The sequence below is a fragment of the Pecten maximus genome, unplaced genomic scaffold, assembly GCF_902652985.1.
Source record: "Pecten maximus unplaced genomic scaffold, xPecMax1.1, whole genome shotgun sequence".
Lineage (NCBI taxonomy): Eukaryota > Metazoa > Mollusca > Bivalvia > Pectinida > Pectinidae > Pecten > Pecten maximus.
In genome coordinates, this window is record NW_022982500.1 from 1 (window position 1) to 17,811 (window position 17,811).

The following is a 17,811-nucleotide window of genomic DNA, read 5'->3' on the forward strand; positions in this document are numbered from 1 at the left end:
CCTTAGAAAAGCCGTTTAGCTGGGCGCCGGCCGCTATAGGTACACTCTGGCTAAGCTTCTAATGGGCCGCGGAACTGGTTGCTGTGCTTGGTTCGACTTCCCTTCCCGTGTTGGTTTGTGTTTCTCGGGCAGCTGAGAAATGGACCGGTCTGCGTTTATGCAAGATACAATTGTACTTTACCTTAATAGCTCGCGGGGCGATAAACCAAGCAAACAAACAAACAAAAATCCATAGTGTAAAAGTTATGTACATTTCCAAACTAGATACTATCTTAATGGATACTTACCAACTGGATGATATCCTCATGGACACTTCCAAACTAGATAATATCCTCAAGGACACTTCCAAACTAGATAATATCCTCAAGGATACTTCCAAACTAGAAAATATCCTCATGGACACTTCTCAACAAAAGACTATCCCCATGGACACTTCTCAACAAGTTACTATCATCATGGACACTCCCAACTAGATAATATCTAAGATCCTTATGGACACTTTCAAATTAGATCGTATCCTCATGGACAGTTTCGAACCAGAGAAAAAATATTTTCGTGGATATTTTCCAACTATATACTCATGGACACTTTCCAACAAGATAATATCCTCATGGACACTTCCAAACCAGATAATGTCGCCATGGTCACTTCCAAACAAGATCCTATATTCATGGACACTTCCAGACTAGATAATGTACATTTCTTTGAAACATTTTGATTTGGGGATATAAAAAGTGTATACTTATTATTAGGAATATAATTGTCATTATCTATGATATCAAATACTTATGGCCATGTTCTCCTGATACGTTTATTGATATTTGTTTGGGTATTTTGATATTTTCGAAATCATCCCTCAGACAACTGGAACGGCTAAAGCTTGAAAATCCTGAAAGGCGAGTGATCTTGATACAATTCGGCACGGAGGTGACCATCATAGGGGATGGAAGTCAGGAACCGTTCCAAGTCGACAGGAATATCAGACACTCATTTGACAATCTTATAAGTAGTGGCCAACAATATGCGCAGGATATGGACATCCGTACCCTGGGAGAAAGTCATAAGTAAGTACTTCACATATTCATGATCTAAAAGAAGGTAACAAGCAACCTCCTCACACATTCGTACCCTGGGAGAAAGGTACGAGTAAGTTCCTGACAAATTCGTACCTTGGGAGAAAGTTACCAGTAAATTCCTCACCCATTCGTATCAAGATATTTCTCAAATCATATGGCAATATTATAGGATAGATGTTTAAATGTTCAGTATGTAGTTGTACATTTTACTTATCCTTCATGTAATCCTAAATTACATAAAACTAAATTAATACCAGCCCATAAATGACGGATCTCAGAAAAACAAAAGAACATCAATTGACTTTATTATATTTAGGAAATAGAAAATCATCGTAATAGTATAGGTCTTCATTGTAAAATTAATAGAAAATAATTTAGAAAAAAATTGCAAATAAAATAATAAAACTTGTTTGTGAATTCCATGGGACCAGATGATTTATTTGGTTTTATCCAATATTCGTTATAGTTTTGAGATATATGTATAAGGTTAAGCCAAATTTGGTAATAAGCAAAAATTCGGATTAATAACACATGTTCGTGTTTAGAATTTGTTTTACTGTATTAAAGGATATACCCGTAATTGCGATATTTAAGTTAGTAATAACGTTTGTGTGTAGTATTAAAGGACTGATTGTGGTAATATACGAGAAGGAATATTTCCTGTACCTGGATGAACGCATAAAAGTTTTGCATGATCATCAGTCCGCAAAGAAATAATCTTAATGATTTATCTTTTTCCCTGATGCAGTGTCATTACAGAGAAAATTAATAACATGCGGCCAAAGGATAGAACAGCCCTCGGACCAGCGCTAGCAACAGCTCTCGGCATGATTACCGGATGTCAGGGTTCAGAGGTTATTCTGTGTACTGATGGTGCCCCAAATAGTGGTGTCGGTAAAATGAACAGCCCTGACTCCAGTTGTAAAGATTATTACACTATGGTAAGATGAATCAAATCAGTAAAACTGTTTTCAAGTAATAAAATCACAATTTTTAAGTATCAACTATTTCTACTTCTATCGAAAAGTTACACTCTTTTGCAAGCAATCAATAATGATTAGACAACCAATGTAGGGTTTTTATCAATTAGAAAACTTTACAAAAAAATACTCCAGTGGAATCTGCTTATTAGTCTAATATAGGTAAAATCGGGATGGGGGACTTAAAATGTCCTCCCTGTTGGCGTTTGTCTCATACATATGTACAAACTGCAAACTGGTAGCCAATTTAGGATGTTCCAAAATTCCTTTGAAATACAAAAGCAGATTATCGTTTTGAACACGCTTGGATAGCAAAGTTGCATTGATATATATATAATGGGATTTACTAATGTATTCTTGTAGGTCGGTAACTACGCTAAACGAAATGGAATTGTTGTTTCTATCCTGGCTGTTGACGGGGAACCTGTCGGACTTGAGAATGTGTCTCCATGTGCCAATATTTCTGGTGGAAACGTTGATGTCCTTGACCCTCTTGAGATTATGAGACAGTTACGTCTGATCTCCCAAAACTTCATCGTGGCAACATCTGTGTGTATGGAATTCCATCTTCACCCTGAACTTGAGGTGGATGATGATGACTTCCCAAAGGTCAGTGTTTATAAAATGTATTCAGAATAGATTCAGTCAGCCCTAAAAAATCATGAAAATGGTTATTAAAAGATTAAGACAAAGCGTGGTATGTAATCACATCTTTATTACTGATTGACTATAAACAGATTGTTTATATCTATTATATATTATATCTCATATTTATCTGGTCATATCCCAAGGTAGTGAGAAATCAAATGCTACAATATGTGGGGCTGACCTCCAAAGGGCTGAGGGGTGGGGCAAAAAGGAGCAATTCGGTTGTCTTGAAACCTTATTTGCATCGGCATCATTAAATAAGGCTATGAACGAAGAGTGAGGTTTGGTCAAATCTAAACAGGACCTCTGGGCCTCTTGTTTATCTTTTTACAGGGCAGCAGTCGTATCGTAAAGGAAGTTGGTAATGCCACCAGAGACACAGATGTTACATTCTTTTTCAGACGAAAAAATACGGATAAAGATTTACAAGTGGATTGTCTCCCTTTCCAGGTAAGTGTTTCAGTGTGTATGACTTCACATTTTCTGTTAGGACTATTGTGTTATTTGCTACTGCAGTTTACAATGAGAGCATCATTAACTCAAAATTAACGTTATAGCCATTTAATATACAACATTTTCTTTGGTTTAAATTCTGAATTATAGCTATGAACCAAACATTGTTTTCAATATGGCAGTTTGGATTCCAAACACCAATCCTTCTTAAACCGAATTGATCCTTCTTTATCACAATACTTATAAACAATGCTAAACCCTCTGAATTCCGAACATTAACATTTTAAAGTGATTCAATAGTTAGATTGACAAAGGGGGTCTTATTTGTTGGACTTTTTATCATTTGAAATGAAATCAATCTGTCTTAAAAGTCCGCAAAACTGGAAACTGAGGAAATTGTATTATCGAGTATGTTCATCCGTCCTTTCGTCTGTTCTTCAGTCTTTGATCCGTCCTTCTACATATCATCTTGTCCGAAGTCTATCACCTACACTACTGGTCATCGGAACTTCATGTTTGGGGGATTTGTTCTCCTGGCAATGTGTAATAAATAAAAAAAAAAAAGGTCACTCTTACGTACATTTTTATACGCCGCAAAAATTGGTGGGGTATCATGGTATGGCGTTGTCCGTCTGGCAATTCGGCGTAAAAGTTTATTCCAAAATCTCCTGCTTGATTATTTAAGGATTGATGGACATGTTGTTATGTTTCGATCAAAAGAATTTCGATTAAACTATTTTTACAAAAATGATTGCCGTTTGTTTATTTCGGAATCTTATATATTGTCTGGAGCTCTCCTACATCTTTCAAAATAAAATGCATTATACTCATGATATAAAGTTATGTTTCCCCCCAACAAAAAATATTGATTTGAATAATTTTGCAAACTTGTTGCCTTTGTTTATATCTGATACTTAGGCCTTGTCCGGGGATCTAGTTTCCTATCAATTTCTTGGAAACTAGCTTATCTTGACAATCATATATCAAGTTGTGTTCAATGAGTGGGAATACTTGTTTAAATCAAACTGCAAAAAGAAGATTAAAAAGATTTCTAGCATGCCAGATAACAACTCTAAAGTAGTGCGCATCTTATGTTCATGTAAGGTATTTGTATTTAACACAATATGGCCATTTGTCCTCTCTACTGTTACATTCCTACACTCCCTGTCACTCGAATTTAAAACATGGAGCACAAAGTCATCTACTAATGAGGCGGTGATACATTCCTACACTCCCTGTTACTCGAATTTTAAACATGGAGCACAAAGTCATCTACTAATGAGGCGGTGATACATTCCTATACTCCCTGTTACTCGAATTTTAAACATGGAGCACAAAGTCATCTACTAATGAGGCGGTGATACATTCCTACACTCCCTATCACTCGAATTTTAAACATGGAGCACAAAGTCATCTACTAATGAGGCGGTGATATCACCTACATGCTGGTAGCCTGTATCCAATCACATTATTAACACCAAATGCAATTATTGAATTATTGAATATGATGGGTCTTTTTAACATTCATGATCAGTGAGTAGAATTTGTTAATCCATCATCTGTGCATTCTTGTTAAAATAATAATGCACATCGGGTAGGGGACTGTATTTTGTTGAATGGTCTTGTTTAACAATGTAGCTTCATTTCAGGTTCGTGTAAATTTTACAATGAAAGATGGACGTAAAATGTTGAGAGTCATCAGTAAATCTATGAACGCCACAAAAGATCGAGCTAAGATGGAAGAGGTTAGTTGTAACAGGTTTTTGACTTGTTTGGATGAAGATGTGTTTGTAGAGAATTAACAGTGTACCATATTCGTCCTCAAATAAGCTAGAATCCTTCTGTAAAAGTGGACTATTCTTTCTCAAATTAACCCCGTATCCTGGTATAAAAGTTCACTATTTACACTCAAAAAACCCCTCCCCTAGTGTAAGCGTTTACTATTTAACCTCAAACAAGTTTTCTCCAAATTGTAAAAATTTACTTTTTTTCCTCGAACAAACTCCCTTCCCTAATATAAAAATTAATTATTTACCCTAAAATAAACTAATAAAAATACTATTTATACTCAAATAAGCTCCTTCCCCAATGTTAAAGTTTACTTAATTGATCCTTAAATAAGGGCCCTTTCCTAGCGTAAAGGAAAAGGTTACTCTGTACTCACACCTAGTGTAAAAGTTAACTGTTTACTCTCAAAGAAGCTCCCTACCCAGTGTAAAAGTGACTTCTTCTGCTCAAATAAGCCCCGCCCCAAGTGTGAAAGTTCACTGAATTGATCCTCAAATAACGCCTTTCCCTAGTGTATCAGTTTACTATTTATCCTCATATAACCCTGCTCCCCATGTGTAAAAGTTTAGAGTTAAAGTTTGGAAAAAGCTTGTTTGCGAAGAACTTTTATCTTAGCTATTTTAGCCTGAAGGAACGAGGTGAGCTTTGCCATACCATGCCATCCGTCAACCGTCGTCCATCTGTATTTCAAAATTTTTATTCAAACGCCATCCTCTTCTTGTTCTCAAACACTGATTAGAGTTTCACTTTATTTGACTGGAAGCCACCCTACATGAGAGGATTCAAAATTGTACTAAATGTAACCAAACAATGAATATTATTTCATATTTTACTGGTATTTGTAATATAATTTTATTAAATGAGAGTGCTTTGCCATACTCATTGAAATATCAGCAAATTTACGATTTAATACATTTGATTGGTTAGTTTTAATGTCTGATTTCACTATCAGGAAATGAATGTTGACGTGGTGGGGCTGGCTACGGCACAGAAAACAGCTGATTTAGCTTCCAAAGGAAAAGTGGCACAGGCAAGAGATAGATTGTAAGTTGTCTTATAATTCAACGTAAGCTTCACCATATTACTGCTGAAGTTTTGTCACTTGAAACTCGTGGTGGACTATTGGGATAATTTCAATTTTGTAATGTAGTTTAGTGTCCTCTGTTGTTTAGTTATCCTCCATCCTAAAACATGAAAACATGAAACATGAAATTGTCTTCCTTCCTCATTTCTGTTACTCTTACATTGTATATATTAAACATAATATTTCATTCTACCAAATTTATTAAATGCAACCATCCATAAATAAATGGGTAGTAGCTGACCACTTGACCTGTAGAATGCTATCTGGCTGACCAACTAATGCTGCATGCAATTATTTTCTGGACAGGACCTCCGTGAACAGAATGTTGAACAAAGCATGCAACTCTGACGAGCAGAAAGAAGCCAGATACAACTTCAGGACAGAATGTGCTGAACTCCACCAGGACCTCAACGACCGACTGAGTGGTTCAGTAAGTGTTATACGTGTTGACTATCATATCACCGTGCCTCAGTTTCGACCATAAATAAACGTGTTCCCTTAGTATTGATCTAAGTGCTAGGAATCGCTTTATATATCGTTATGATTGGTATCATACATTAAGGAGTTTTGATTACTTATATGTTAACTTACGCCATTTAATTCACTTAAATACTAAATGTGCCAATATACAGATATTATTGCTCAAATGTGTAAAATTATGATTTTCTTCTTCCATGTTAAACCAAGTAACCTTCAATGGTGGTACATTTACGGTGCTGTATGAGGTCTTTTTGGGAAACTTTTATTTCACTTAACTTTGAAAATAAATCTTGATTTATAGCCTACTTAGAATATGTCATGATAAATTCTGGTCTCATATTTGCTGTGATGTTTTTTTGTTTTTATTTTAAGTACAAAAAAACTAGGAAAAGGTCGGACATGTCGTCAAGGATGTACAGTCATATGATGCAGCAATCACAGTCCAGGTATGCTGGGGCGTCCAGCTCCCAAAAACAGGATATTGCCTCGAAAAGGCGGACGACCGATGAGAATGTTCGTCAACAATATTACGAATACCACTCTTAAGTAGTGTAATTCTGAAATTATAAACAGGTCTTCACAACACAGACAAATACAGTTCAAGATCTGTGATTAGTACTAGGTCATATAAACAAGAATGACTGAACTGGTCGACAGTAGAATGCTCGGACGGTGTTAACCCTGGGTCATAAAAATAACAGTTTTTGATTGAACTGGTCAGACAGTAGATGTATTGGACAGTGTTGACCGTGGGTTGTATAAATAACAATGACTTAACTGATCAACAGTAGAAGTCTTGAACATTGTTGTCCGTAATGTGTTATAACAATGTTTCTACTGGTCAACTGTAGAGTCTTGGACAGGGTTGACCATGGTCCATATAAATAACAATTTTTGACTGAACTTGTCGATAGTAAAAGTCGTGGACAGTGTAAATCGTGTAATAAGTAATAACAATGCCTCTATTTGTCAACAGTAGAAGTCTCGGACAGTGTTGTCAGTGCAATATGTATCAGCAATGCCTCTATTTGTCAACAGTAGAAGTCTCGGACAGTGTTGTCAGTGCAATATGTATCAACAATGCCTCTATTGGTCAACAGTAGAAGTCTCGGACAGTGTTGTCAGTGCAATATGTATCAGCAATGCCTCTATTTGTCAACAGTAGAAGTCTCGGACAGTGTTGTCAGTGCAATATGTATCAACAATGCCTCTATTGGTCAACAGTAGAAGTCTCGGACAGTGTTGTCAGTGCAATATGTATCACCAATGCCTCTATTGGTCAACAGTAGAAGTCTCGGACAGTGTTGTCAGTGCAATATCCATCAACAATGCCTCTACTGGTCGACAGTAGAAATCTTGGACGATGTTTTGTCAGACCACAAACATTAATAATTCAAGCAAAAATATCAAAAATATCTAATGCATCGAGAAATGTGTACGAAATATGAGATGACTACTCTCTAGTAGGTAGTAGATAGGTTAGTAGGACAGTGAATTTTACCGATAATATTCTGAAATCACATTTAATGTATTTAAATACATTGCATTATAGCTTTGTGCGTTTTGCATTTGTTTTGTTTTCATTTACAAGTAATTGTGCTGTTTTCATAATGAGGGGTACATGTACATTGTTTCATAGTTCATTGTTTTGAGGAACATTCCTTATTGTTAATATAAGTGTGTTAAAGAAAGTCAGATAAGGTGTATATATTAGGTAAACAATAACTTGGTTCTCAGGCCCTCCTAATATGCTTTGATTTCAAAACAAGACTCTTATCTCATATATTGTTCATGTTTGAATAAAACAAAATGATATCTATGTTATTATTCTTTAGAAGAAGAATGTGTGGGAAAAGCATCACCACCAATTTTGTCTCTTATAATATATCTTATTGTTAACCATAAAATTAGAGTACATGTTCATTGGTGTAAAGCAAAAACAATTAGAAGAGATATGATCAATCATTGTTTCCCACATTTTGAAGCAGTTTATATGAAAATGATTGGTTTCAAAAATAAAGTAAACATGCCCTTATTTTTTATGATGAAAACATAACCATCACCCTCATTTCTTATAAGAAAAAATAACCCAGAACAAAATAATTAGTTTTATTTAGCCTAGTTTATGTATGTGTTAACAATTAATTCTACATGTACAAATAAATGTCCAGGTTTGTGAAAAGTTTCATGTATGTTTGTCACAGAAACATTTTTAGTGACTGAATATAATGATCAGCATTTTTTCATTTGTTTTTTTAACGCCTATATTTGTAACTTTCGTTTGTGATATGAAGATTGTTTAGTTTCTTTATTTTTTATTTACGTACAAGTTTTGATATTTTTTTGTTATTATTAATTTTACGTCTATGTTTATAACTTTTAATGTAAATCTTTGATGATATTGCCAACGGGCTGTTACTTGTACATGTAACCACTAATTCTATAGTTTTGACCTTTTGTGCCAATGTAGGTTTTATTTTCTGATGATTGAGGATTTGAAGTTAAATTTCAACCTACACTGAATTATGGTGTATATTGCAATAAAATGAAATATTTTTATGTGATGTTAAGTTTTCCACAGCATTTTTACCCAAATAAAATGTATTTTTTATATATATAATATGGTTTGGAGATTTTTATTTATATTACAATTAAATTGTGATATTTACACATCAGTAATTATCATCCCTTTGTAATTATGACAACGTATCTCGTTTTTTTCTCTTATCATTTCCTTTATTTACAATGTATCTCCATCTCAATACTAATATAGTCTCTCACCCTCTTGGGGGCGAGCCAGGGGAATCTAAACTCGAGGAGGAAGACTCTTATCCCAAGAGTTGAGATTCCCGTCCTATTTCCATGGAGTGAATGATAATTTGTATCTTAACTTGTTTACTCTGTTATATCTAATATGGACGTACGTCAATACAACGTCACGTGATTGAATTGTTGAGACCTTGCAAAGAGCACGTGTAGCTCGTCTTTTCCCTAGGATGAGATAAGAAAATATCACCCCGGTAAAACTGCGGATATCCCTGTCCAAGGTAAGAGAAATGATAATCTGACCCTGTCTTGGGCTCACGCAAAACAAATACTGAAGTATGCACGATAGCTGAAACCAGAGACCTATATACTAGGGATTCGCAACAACCGCTTTTCTCGCAGAGTCACGACCTCACCTATTGTTCTCATAACCGGAGGCATATTTAGCACGAGATCTAGCGAGACCAAGCGCTGCGGCTGCGCAATAGGTGGATATCGGAGTTGTTTATATTAGTGACATGTGCCGTGCCAAGAGATGGCGACGACTGTCTGTGCACATGTGTCACCGCGTTTGGCCGAGATAACTTCACACTGGCGACAGTTATACCTATGCACTGTAATGTATATCGGCAGATGTGAACAACGATATTTAAGTAGTGTCTAACCGAAAAAAGCACCATTTTTCCGTTAAAGATTCATATAGAAACATGTGGAAAATGTCGTCCGATTTTCTGTCATTAGACGATTATCTAAATTTAGATGTATAGAGAAATTTACTGACGACGATTCTAATATTTACGATAGTGATACTGACAGTGATACTGACTTCAGTCAGTGCTTCCCTAATTATACCGGACTCTTACAAGGGGAAATATAATCACCTGTGTTATTTTCTTTGTATCTAAATACACTTTATTAATGACAACTGTCACAGTATTGAATTACAGATGCTTGATCTTTTCTTGCTAATGTATACCGACGACATGGCTTTATTTGTTAACTGCCCAGAAGATTTACAAATTATGTTGGATTCTTTATATGCATATACCATAAAATGGAATCTGGAGGTCAATGTTGATATAACTAAAATCATGGTGTTTAGAAATTGTGGACAAATAAGAAATAATGAGCCATGGAAATATAATAATGAATAATAATGACAATATAGAAATTGTTGACAGTTTTAAATACTTGGTTATGCTGTTCAACTACAATGGGAAGTTTTACAAAACACAAAAACTCTCTTAGAAATCATTGCTTGAATGTAGAAACTTATTGTTCTATTTTTGATTCGTATGTAAATAGTATTTTACGTTATGCATCGGAAATATGGGGATTTCATAAAGCACCGGATGTCGAAAGCGTACATTAGAAATTCTGTAAAAAAAGTACTTAACTTAATAAGGTGCCTAAATCAACTTGCAATGACTTCGTTTACTGTGAATTTGGTAGATTACCATTAACTATTATGAGAAAATTAAGAGTGTTCAAATATTGGTGAAACAGTCGGATAATCTGGTATTGAAAACATGTCTTGATGAAATGGTAAATGAGAATGAGGTGTGGATATGTGACATTAAGAATGAATTAGCCACTTTAGGTATTGAGTACATGTTTTATTCTAATTCACCAGTAGACTATGCTTTTAAAAGCATTGAGCAGAGATTGAGCGATGTTACAAAACAAAACATGTTAACAGATATCTAGTTCGTCGAAAGGTAGATTATATATTGATATCTGATAGATAGCCACTGTGTACAGTTTTAAACCTATCGAAACTAAATATAAATGTATGTGGAACATCCTCACACAAATTAAATATAGAAATAGGTAGACATAATAATATTACCCAAAGAAATAGAACCTGTAACAATTGTGATTTGTGTGACATCGAGGATGAGTTTCATTTTATTTTGATATGTCCATTATATACAGGTCTGAGGGTAAAATGTATAAAACAATATTACTACAAAAGACATTCTGTTTTTAAATTAATCCAACTATTATCTGTTAATAATGTTAGAGAGTTGTCAAATTTAGGTTAATATCTATACTTGGCTTGCAAAAGACAAAATTTATTAGTGTAGATAATTTTATATTGAACAGTTTTCATGTACATGTATGTAACACTCTCCTGTACACATCTGTAGTTGTTTAATGTTATATATCTTATATACCTATATGCCTTAGAGCTCATCTGCACCCACCACTAGACCAGTGATTCGTTGATTTATTTCACCAGCAGTTTTACAGTATAAAAACCAGCATTAAAACTATGCCTTTATGTTTTTTTGGAGATATTTCTTGTTTATTAGACAAATGCTATAGCAAAAGTCTTAAGTAAAATGAACAAAAAAAAAACACTGTCATGTTTGATGATTGATAATATTTATTATTTAGTATTGAAAACTTTGATAGTGCTTAGGTCATGTACCAATGGTAGATCTTTTCTTCTTTGGCTTTCTGAAAAAAACATCAAGTTTAATAAGTATTGATACATTATGGTATAGAATAGGCAGAGAAGCTTCTATAAGATTTAAATTTGAAACATTCAAATTTCAAATACCCTGCAGTAAATTCATATACCCCAAATGTTGATTAAACAGATTCGTAAATTCAAAATTAACCTAAAAACATATATATCTAAATATGAATGGACCCATTTAAGTTTAATTAGGGAATGAGGACACACCTGAGGGATTTTTGTCTTCCAGAGTACAGGTAAATATTTAGATTGTATAATGCACAGCATGCCTTTAGTGAACTCCAGTATTTTGGGGAGATGGACATGGCCAGCCTCAGGACAGGTGTTGACAATGAGACACACCTGTTGATTCATGTATATCTCAAAGGTAATAAAGGTGTGGTCAATGTCCCTATGGTTTGGATGGAGTGGGGGAGCCCAGGTGATCACCATGACAATATTTTTTTTCTGTAGACCCAGAAGTACAGGTACATACAGGTATATACTCTACATATATTCTGAATGGACCCCCCTTTGAGTTTATTAGGAGATGCCCCATGACCAGGTGTTAATGTTTTTATCAAAGGTGAGGTGTGATTAATGCCCCAAAGGGTGGGTGGGTGGGTGTGTGTGTGGGTGGGGGGGTGTATATATCGGTCATAATGGGGAAAAAATATATATACAACCTTTTGATTTTATTAATTTCCCACACAATACAATAAAATATATACCGCAGTATTTAATGTTTTGCTATGTGCAAAAGATAGCATAGCTATTATATTCCAACACACTCATTCCTCGATCAATCCCTGCAATTCTGTATCAAATATCTGTTTTGAAACACTAAATAATTTACAAAAAGTATAATATTTAATTTAATTTACCTTAGACTAATTAATGTTTTTTTCAATTAGTTTCAATTAATGCATTTCTTTCAATAATGGCTTTATTATTCATGAGATCAATGTTAACAGAAGTCATGCTTATACTATATAAAATTCTACAGATTATAGCTATCAAATCACTAATCTAATTATAAATATGATATTAAAGACAATGAATTACACAACAAATTTGACTAAACGCGATACGGTAACTATCGAGCAACAATTATTTGAAAACCATTTTGAAATTGGTCAATAAATAAAAAAAAAAAAGGCGTTAAACTGAAACCATGTAGCACTGTCCCTAACACCAGCCATTCATAGTATAACCATAATTTGTTTTGTTTACTTATTTTCACTGGACAATAACTAAATATTCACAATGAATTACACAACAAATTTGACTAAACGCGATAGAGTAACTACCGAGCAACAATTATTTGAAAACCATTTTGAAATTGGTCAATAAAAAAAAAAGGAGTTAATTATATAAACTGAAACCATGTAGCACTGTCCTTAACACCAGCCATTCACAGTATAACCATAATTTGTTTTGTTTACTTATTTTCACTTGGCAATAACTAAATATTCACAATGAATTACACAACAAATTTTACAAATTTGACTAAACGCGATACAGTAACTATCGAGCAACAATTATTTGAAAACCATTTTGAAATTGGTCAATAAATAAAAAAAGGAGTTAATAATATAAACTGAAACCATGTAGCACTGTCCTTAACACCGCCATTCTCAGTATAACCATAATTTGTTTTGTTTACTTATTTTCACTGGGCAATAACTAAATATTCACAATGAATTACACAACAAATTTGACTAAACGCGATAGAGTAACTACCGAGCAACAATTATTTGAAAACCATTTTGAAATTGGTCAATAAATAAAAAAAGGAGTTAATTATATAAACTGAAACCATGTAGCACTGTCCTTAACACCAGCCATTCACAGTATAACCATAATTTGTTTTGTTTACTTATTTTCACTGGGCAATAACTAAATATTCATAATGAATTACACAACAAATTTGACTAAACGCGATACAGTAACTATCGAGCAACAATTATTTGAAAACCATTTTAAAATTAGTCAAAAAATAAAAAAGGAGTTAATGATATAAACTGAAACCATGTAGCACTGTCCTTAACACCAGCCATTGACAGTATAACCATAATTTGTTTTGTTTACTTATTTTCACTGGGCAATAACTAAATATTCACAATGAATTACACAACAAATTTGACTAAACGCGATAGAGTAACTACCGAGCAACAATTATTTGAAAACCATTTTGAAATTGGTCAATAAATAAAAAAGGAGTTAATTATATAAACTGAAACCATGTAGCACTGTCCTTAACACCAGCCATTCACAGTATAACCATAATTTGTTTTGTTTATTTATTTTCACTGGGCAATAACTAAATATTCACAATGAATTACACAACAAATTTGATAAACGCGATACAGTAACTATCGAGCAACAATTATTTGAAAACCATTTTGAAATTGGTCAAAAAATAAAAAAGGAGTTAATAATATAAACTGAAACCATGTAGCACTGTCCTTAACACCAGCCATTCACAATATAACAATAATTTGTTTTGTTTACTTATTTTCACAGGGCAATAACTAAATATTCACAATGAATTACACAACAAATTTGACTAAACGCGATAGAGTAACTACCGAGCAACAATTATTTGAAAACCATTTTGAAATTGGTCAATAAATAAAAAAGGAGTTAATTATATAAACTGAAACCATGTAGCACTATCCTTAACACCAGCCATTCTCAGTATAACCATAATTTGTTTTGTTTACTTATTTTCACTGGGCAATAACTAAATATTCACAATGAATTACACAACAAATTTGACTAAACGCGATAGAGTAACTACCGAGCAACAGTTATTTGAAAACCATTTTGAAATTGGTCAATAAATAAAAAAGGAGTAAATTATATAAACTGAAACCATGTAGCATCGTCTTTAACACCAGACATCAGCTAACCAGCGTGGTAATCGCCGTGAAAAGAACGGTCACATGTGCAGTCTTCCGAACATAAAGTACAACGGAATACGTTTGAAACACCAGTTTACATAAAAATAATTGCACTTACGTTTGATTCCCGTGATTTGTTATGAGCTGTCATAAAGCTGACCGTGTTTCAGGCGTACCTTCAATATGGCGTCTAAACAGTAGGAGCAGCAATGCACTAAGGGATAAATTACCCGAACTTCCGCTCGGCGGTGACGTTTGGTAAGCCAAAGAGCTTGTTGCGAATCCCTAGTATATAGGTCTCTGCTGAAACCATGGTTCAAATTCAGAATCGAGAAACCATTTAATTGTATATGTATAAAACGCAGAGACAGGCAACATATAACAAAATTATAAAACCCTTTGACAATTTTGTAACGATTCGATTATATAATAAATTTTTGAAAAGAAATATTTCAAAGAATTCCGTCACCAAATGATTAATGGCCTGCATTTAGTCTAATGTTACTGTCAATCTTCGTTTTCTCGAAATTCGATAACTGAAATATCCCGCTTTACTCCAAGTAAAAAATCATTCTCGACAGTAACAATTTTTTTCATTTAGGCCCCCTCTCACCAGGCAAAAGAGAGCCACATCCTCTGTTTATACAAACTTTATCTCCTTTGCCAATTGATGCTCGAGACCAAATTTCATCACAATCCAATGAGTCGTTCGAGACTAGTAGCGATTTAAAGGATTTACATCAATTCCCCATATTGCCTACCCTCGACCCCCTTCTGGCCCCAAGGGAGCCACACCCTCTGTTTATACATTAGATCGCATTAACTAAATTCTACTCCAAATCAAATTCCATCAAAATCCATTCACACGCTCAGGACTAGTAGTTATTTAAAGGATTTACATTGTACCTCGATTTCCCCTATTAGGACCCGCCCCTCCGGCCCAAGGAAGTCACAACCTCTATTTATACAACAAAATATTTCCTTTGCCCAATAATACTTCATACTTAATTTCATAATAATCCATTGAGTCGTCAGGACTAAAAGCGATTTAATGATTGATCTCAATTTCCCCTATTTGGCCTCGCCCCTCCGGCCCCAGGGGAGCCATTCCCTCCTTTTATTCGACATTATATCCCCTTTACCCAATACTGCCAACGACCAAACTCATCGAAATCTTTTCAGGCGTTCAGAACTAGTAGTGATTAAAATATTGACAAGACGACGGATGACGGACGCTGAGCCATAGATATCACATTTACATGATATTCCTAATGGATTATTCCGCTCTCGGTTTATATTTTGTTCACACGGCTATTGATCACACACGGGGTAGATGTAAATAAACAACAGCTGATCGCTCACGCTCGTATTCAACACAAATCTTTAATACACATTATTTACAACATTAGCCAATGAAAATCGTAGCTATTGTTAGGTATTTACCGATCGCGACCGTGGTCTATTTTTAGCAGTGACAGATAATATATACCCGCATATACGGATTGCACAACAAATGCTGTTGTGAGCCGTGTGAAGAAGGAAGTTTTGCAAGGTAAGGTTTAATGTGAAATAGTCGTGTAATCTCATTTTGTATAGTAAGATTTTGGCTTATCGCTTCGGAACGATTCCCGTAATATCATGTACCACAAATTGGTATGTTTGTTTTATATGCCGATTTTGTCCTGACCCAGATGGCTTGAGTTGCAAAACTCGGCCTCAAGTCTTCTAGATTCTTAATCCATTGCCTGCTTAAGCACATATCAACGTCTCGTTAAAAATAATACAATAGAGTACAAGGATATATACGGGTACGAGCATGTATACATTGTAACTGTGCGATGTACCTAATGAGTGACAAGGCTGTGTAGGAATGAGTGTCCGGGGAGTTTCCGGGGACGTTTTTCAGGCCGAAGAATTCGTTAATTAAGATTTTGATTTGATTTAAACATATTTTATTGTATCTTAATATATACATGGGAATTGGGCACAAGTTATCAAACTCATATTAAGCCCTTTCCCTATATAATTTTACATACATATAATACATTTATTTTACAAGATGACATATATTTACATATGAGAGAGAGAGAGAGAGAGAGAGAGAGAGAGAGAGAGAGAGAGTTATAATGAAGATATAATTAAAAAAAAATCATTATGACTATAGATTATCAAATGAATAAACAATTCAAGTAAACTATTCCAATAAACTATTCCGATGCCGATAGCAGAAGTTCACACGTTAATTAAGATATGTTGATATTTTTTTACTGTGCCATGTAGAGGATGTCATTCTAACACCATGCAAAATTTCACTTCGATCGAAGTGCATATTACTAAATTTTCGTATTACATCTTACGAATACAATAAATACAACACAAAAACAGTATTGTGTTGAATACTATAAAGCTCCACTAGCTGTAGTCCGGCTGCGGTTCGCACTTGATCATGAGTTTCCGGGGAAATATATCCACGCCGTGGGGTTCATTAATTGAGATTTACTGTAATTATAACTCTTATCACTTTGATCAATTCAATTCAATTTTATTCCAGGGGCCTTACAGCCCAAAGGTTTACATAGTTAATTGACATTAATGAACATGTTGTAATAAACATAATTTCACATTTGGAGAGTGATCGATTGCGACGTAAACACAATTTTAAATATATGTTCTTATTAAATATATGTTCTTATTAATTATTCAAGTATTCTTTGAGTCAAAGTATTACACAAATATTGTGAAAGACACCGATATGTATACTTTGCATATAGATAGATATTGATGTGTACAGTCTGCAGTACTTGTTTTTCCGACTGGAATAAACATTACATCAATACATCTCAATAGAAATGAAATATACTATTTGAAACGAACACTACAAGTATTTACTTATAATGCTTCTGACCTTCGTTTATATGCAAAATGAATAAATTTTCCAAGATTACTTAACTCTTTGACATTTTTCACACTCATGAGTTGAATAAGTTTAAAAACGCTAGGTCTACGATAATAGTATGGTTTCAAATATTTAGTACGTAAGTCTATGTAAAAAGAACATTTTAAAATAAAATGGAACTCATCCTCAATATCAATATTATTGCATAATGTACATCTCCTATTTTCTCTTGTTACATTCCTGTATCTTCCACTCTCTATGTTTTAGCGA

At 34.2% G+C, this 17,811-nt stretch overlaps 1 protein-coding gene across 1 annotated transcript; it reads left to right on the top strand.

Annotated features, from left to right (window-relative positions):
* Window positions 1–860: 860 nt before the first annotated feature.
* LOC117320527 (circularly permutated Ras protein 1-like) lies at window positions 861–9,129 on the top strand (the record flags this gene model as incomplete). Its single annotated transcript, XM_033875102.1, has 8 exons — window positions 861–1,064; window positions 1,825–2,017; window positions 2,420–2,665; window positions 3,038–3,154; window positions 4,807–4,902; window positions 5,898–5,989; window positions 6,336–6,459; window positions 6,882–9,129. Coding segments are annotated over 8 exons (1,246 nt in total), but the record flags the coding sequence as incomplete, so codon positions are not given.
* Between the last annotated feature and the right edge of the window lie 8,682 nt (window positions 9,130–17,811).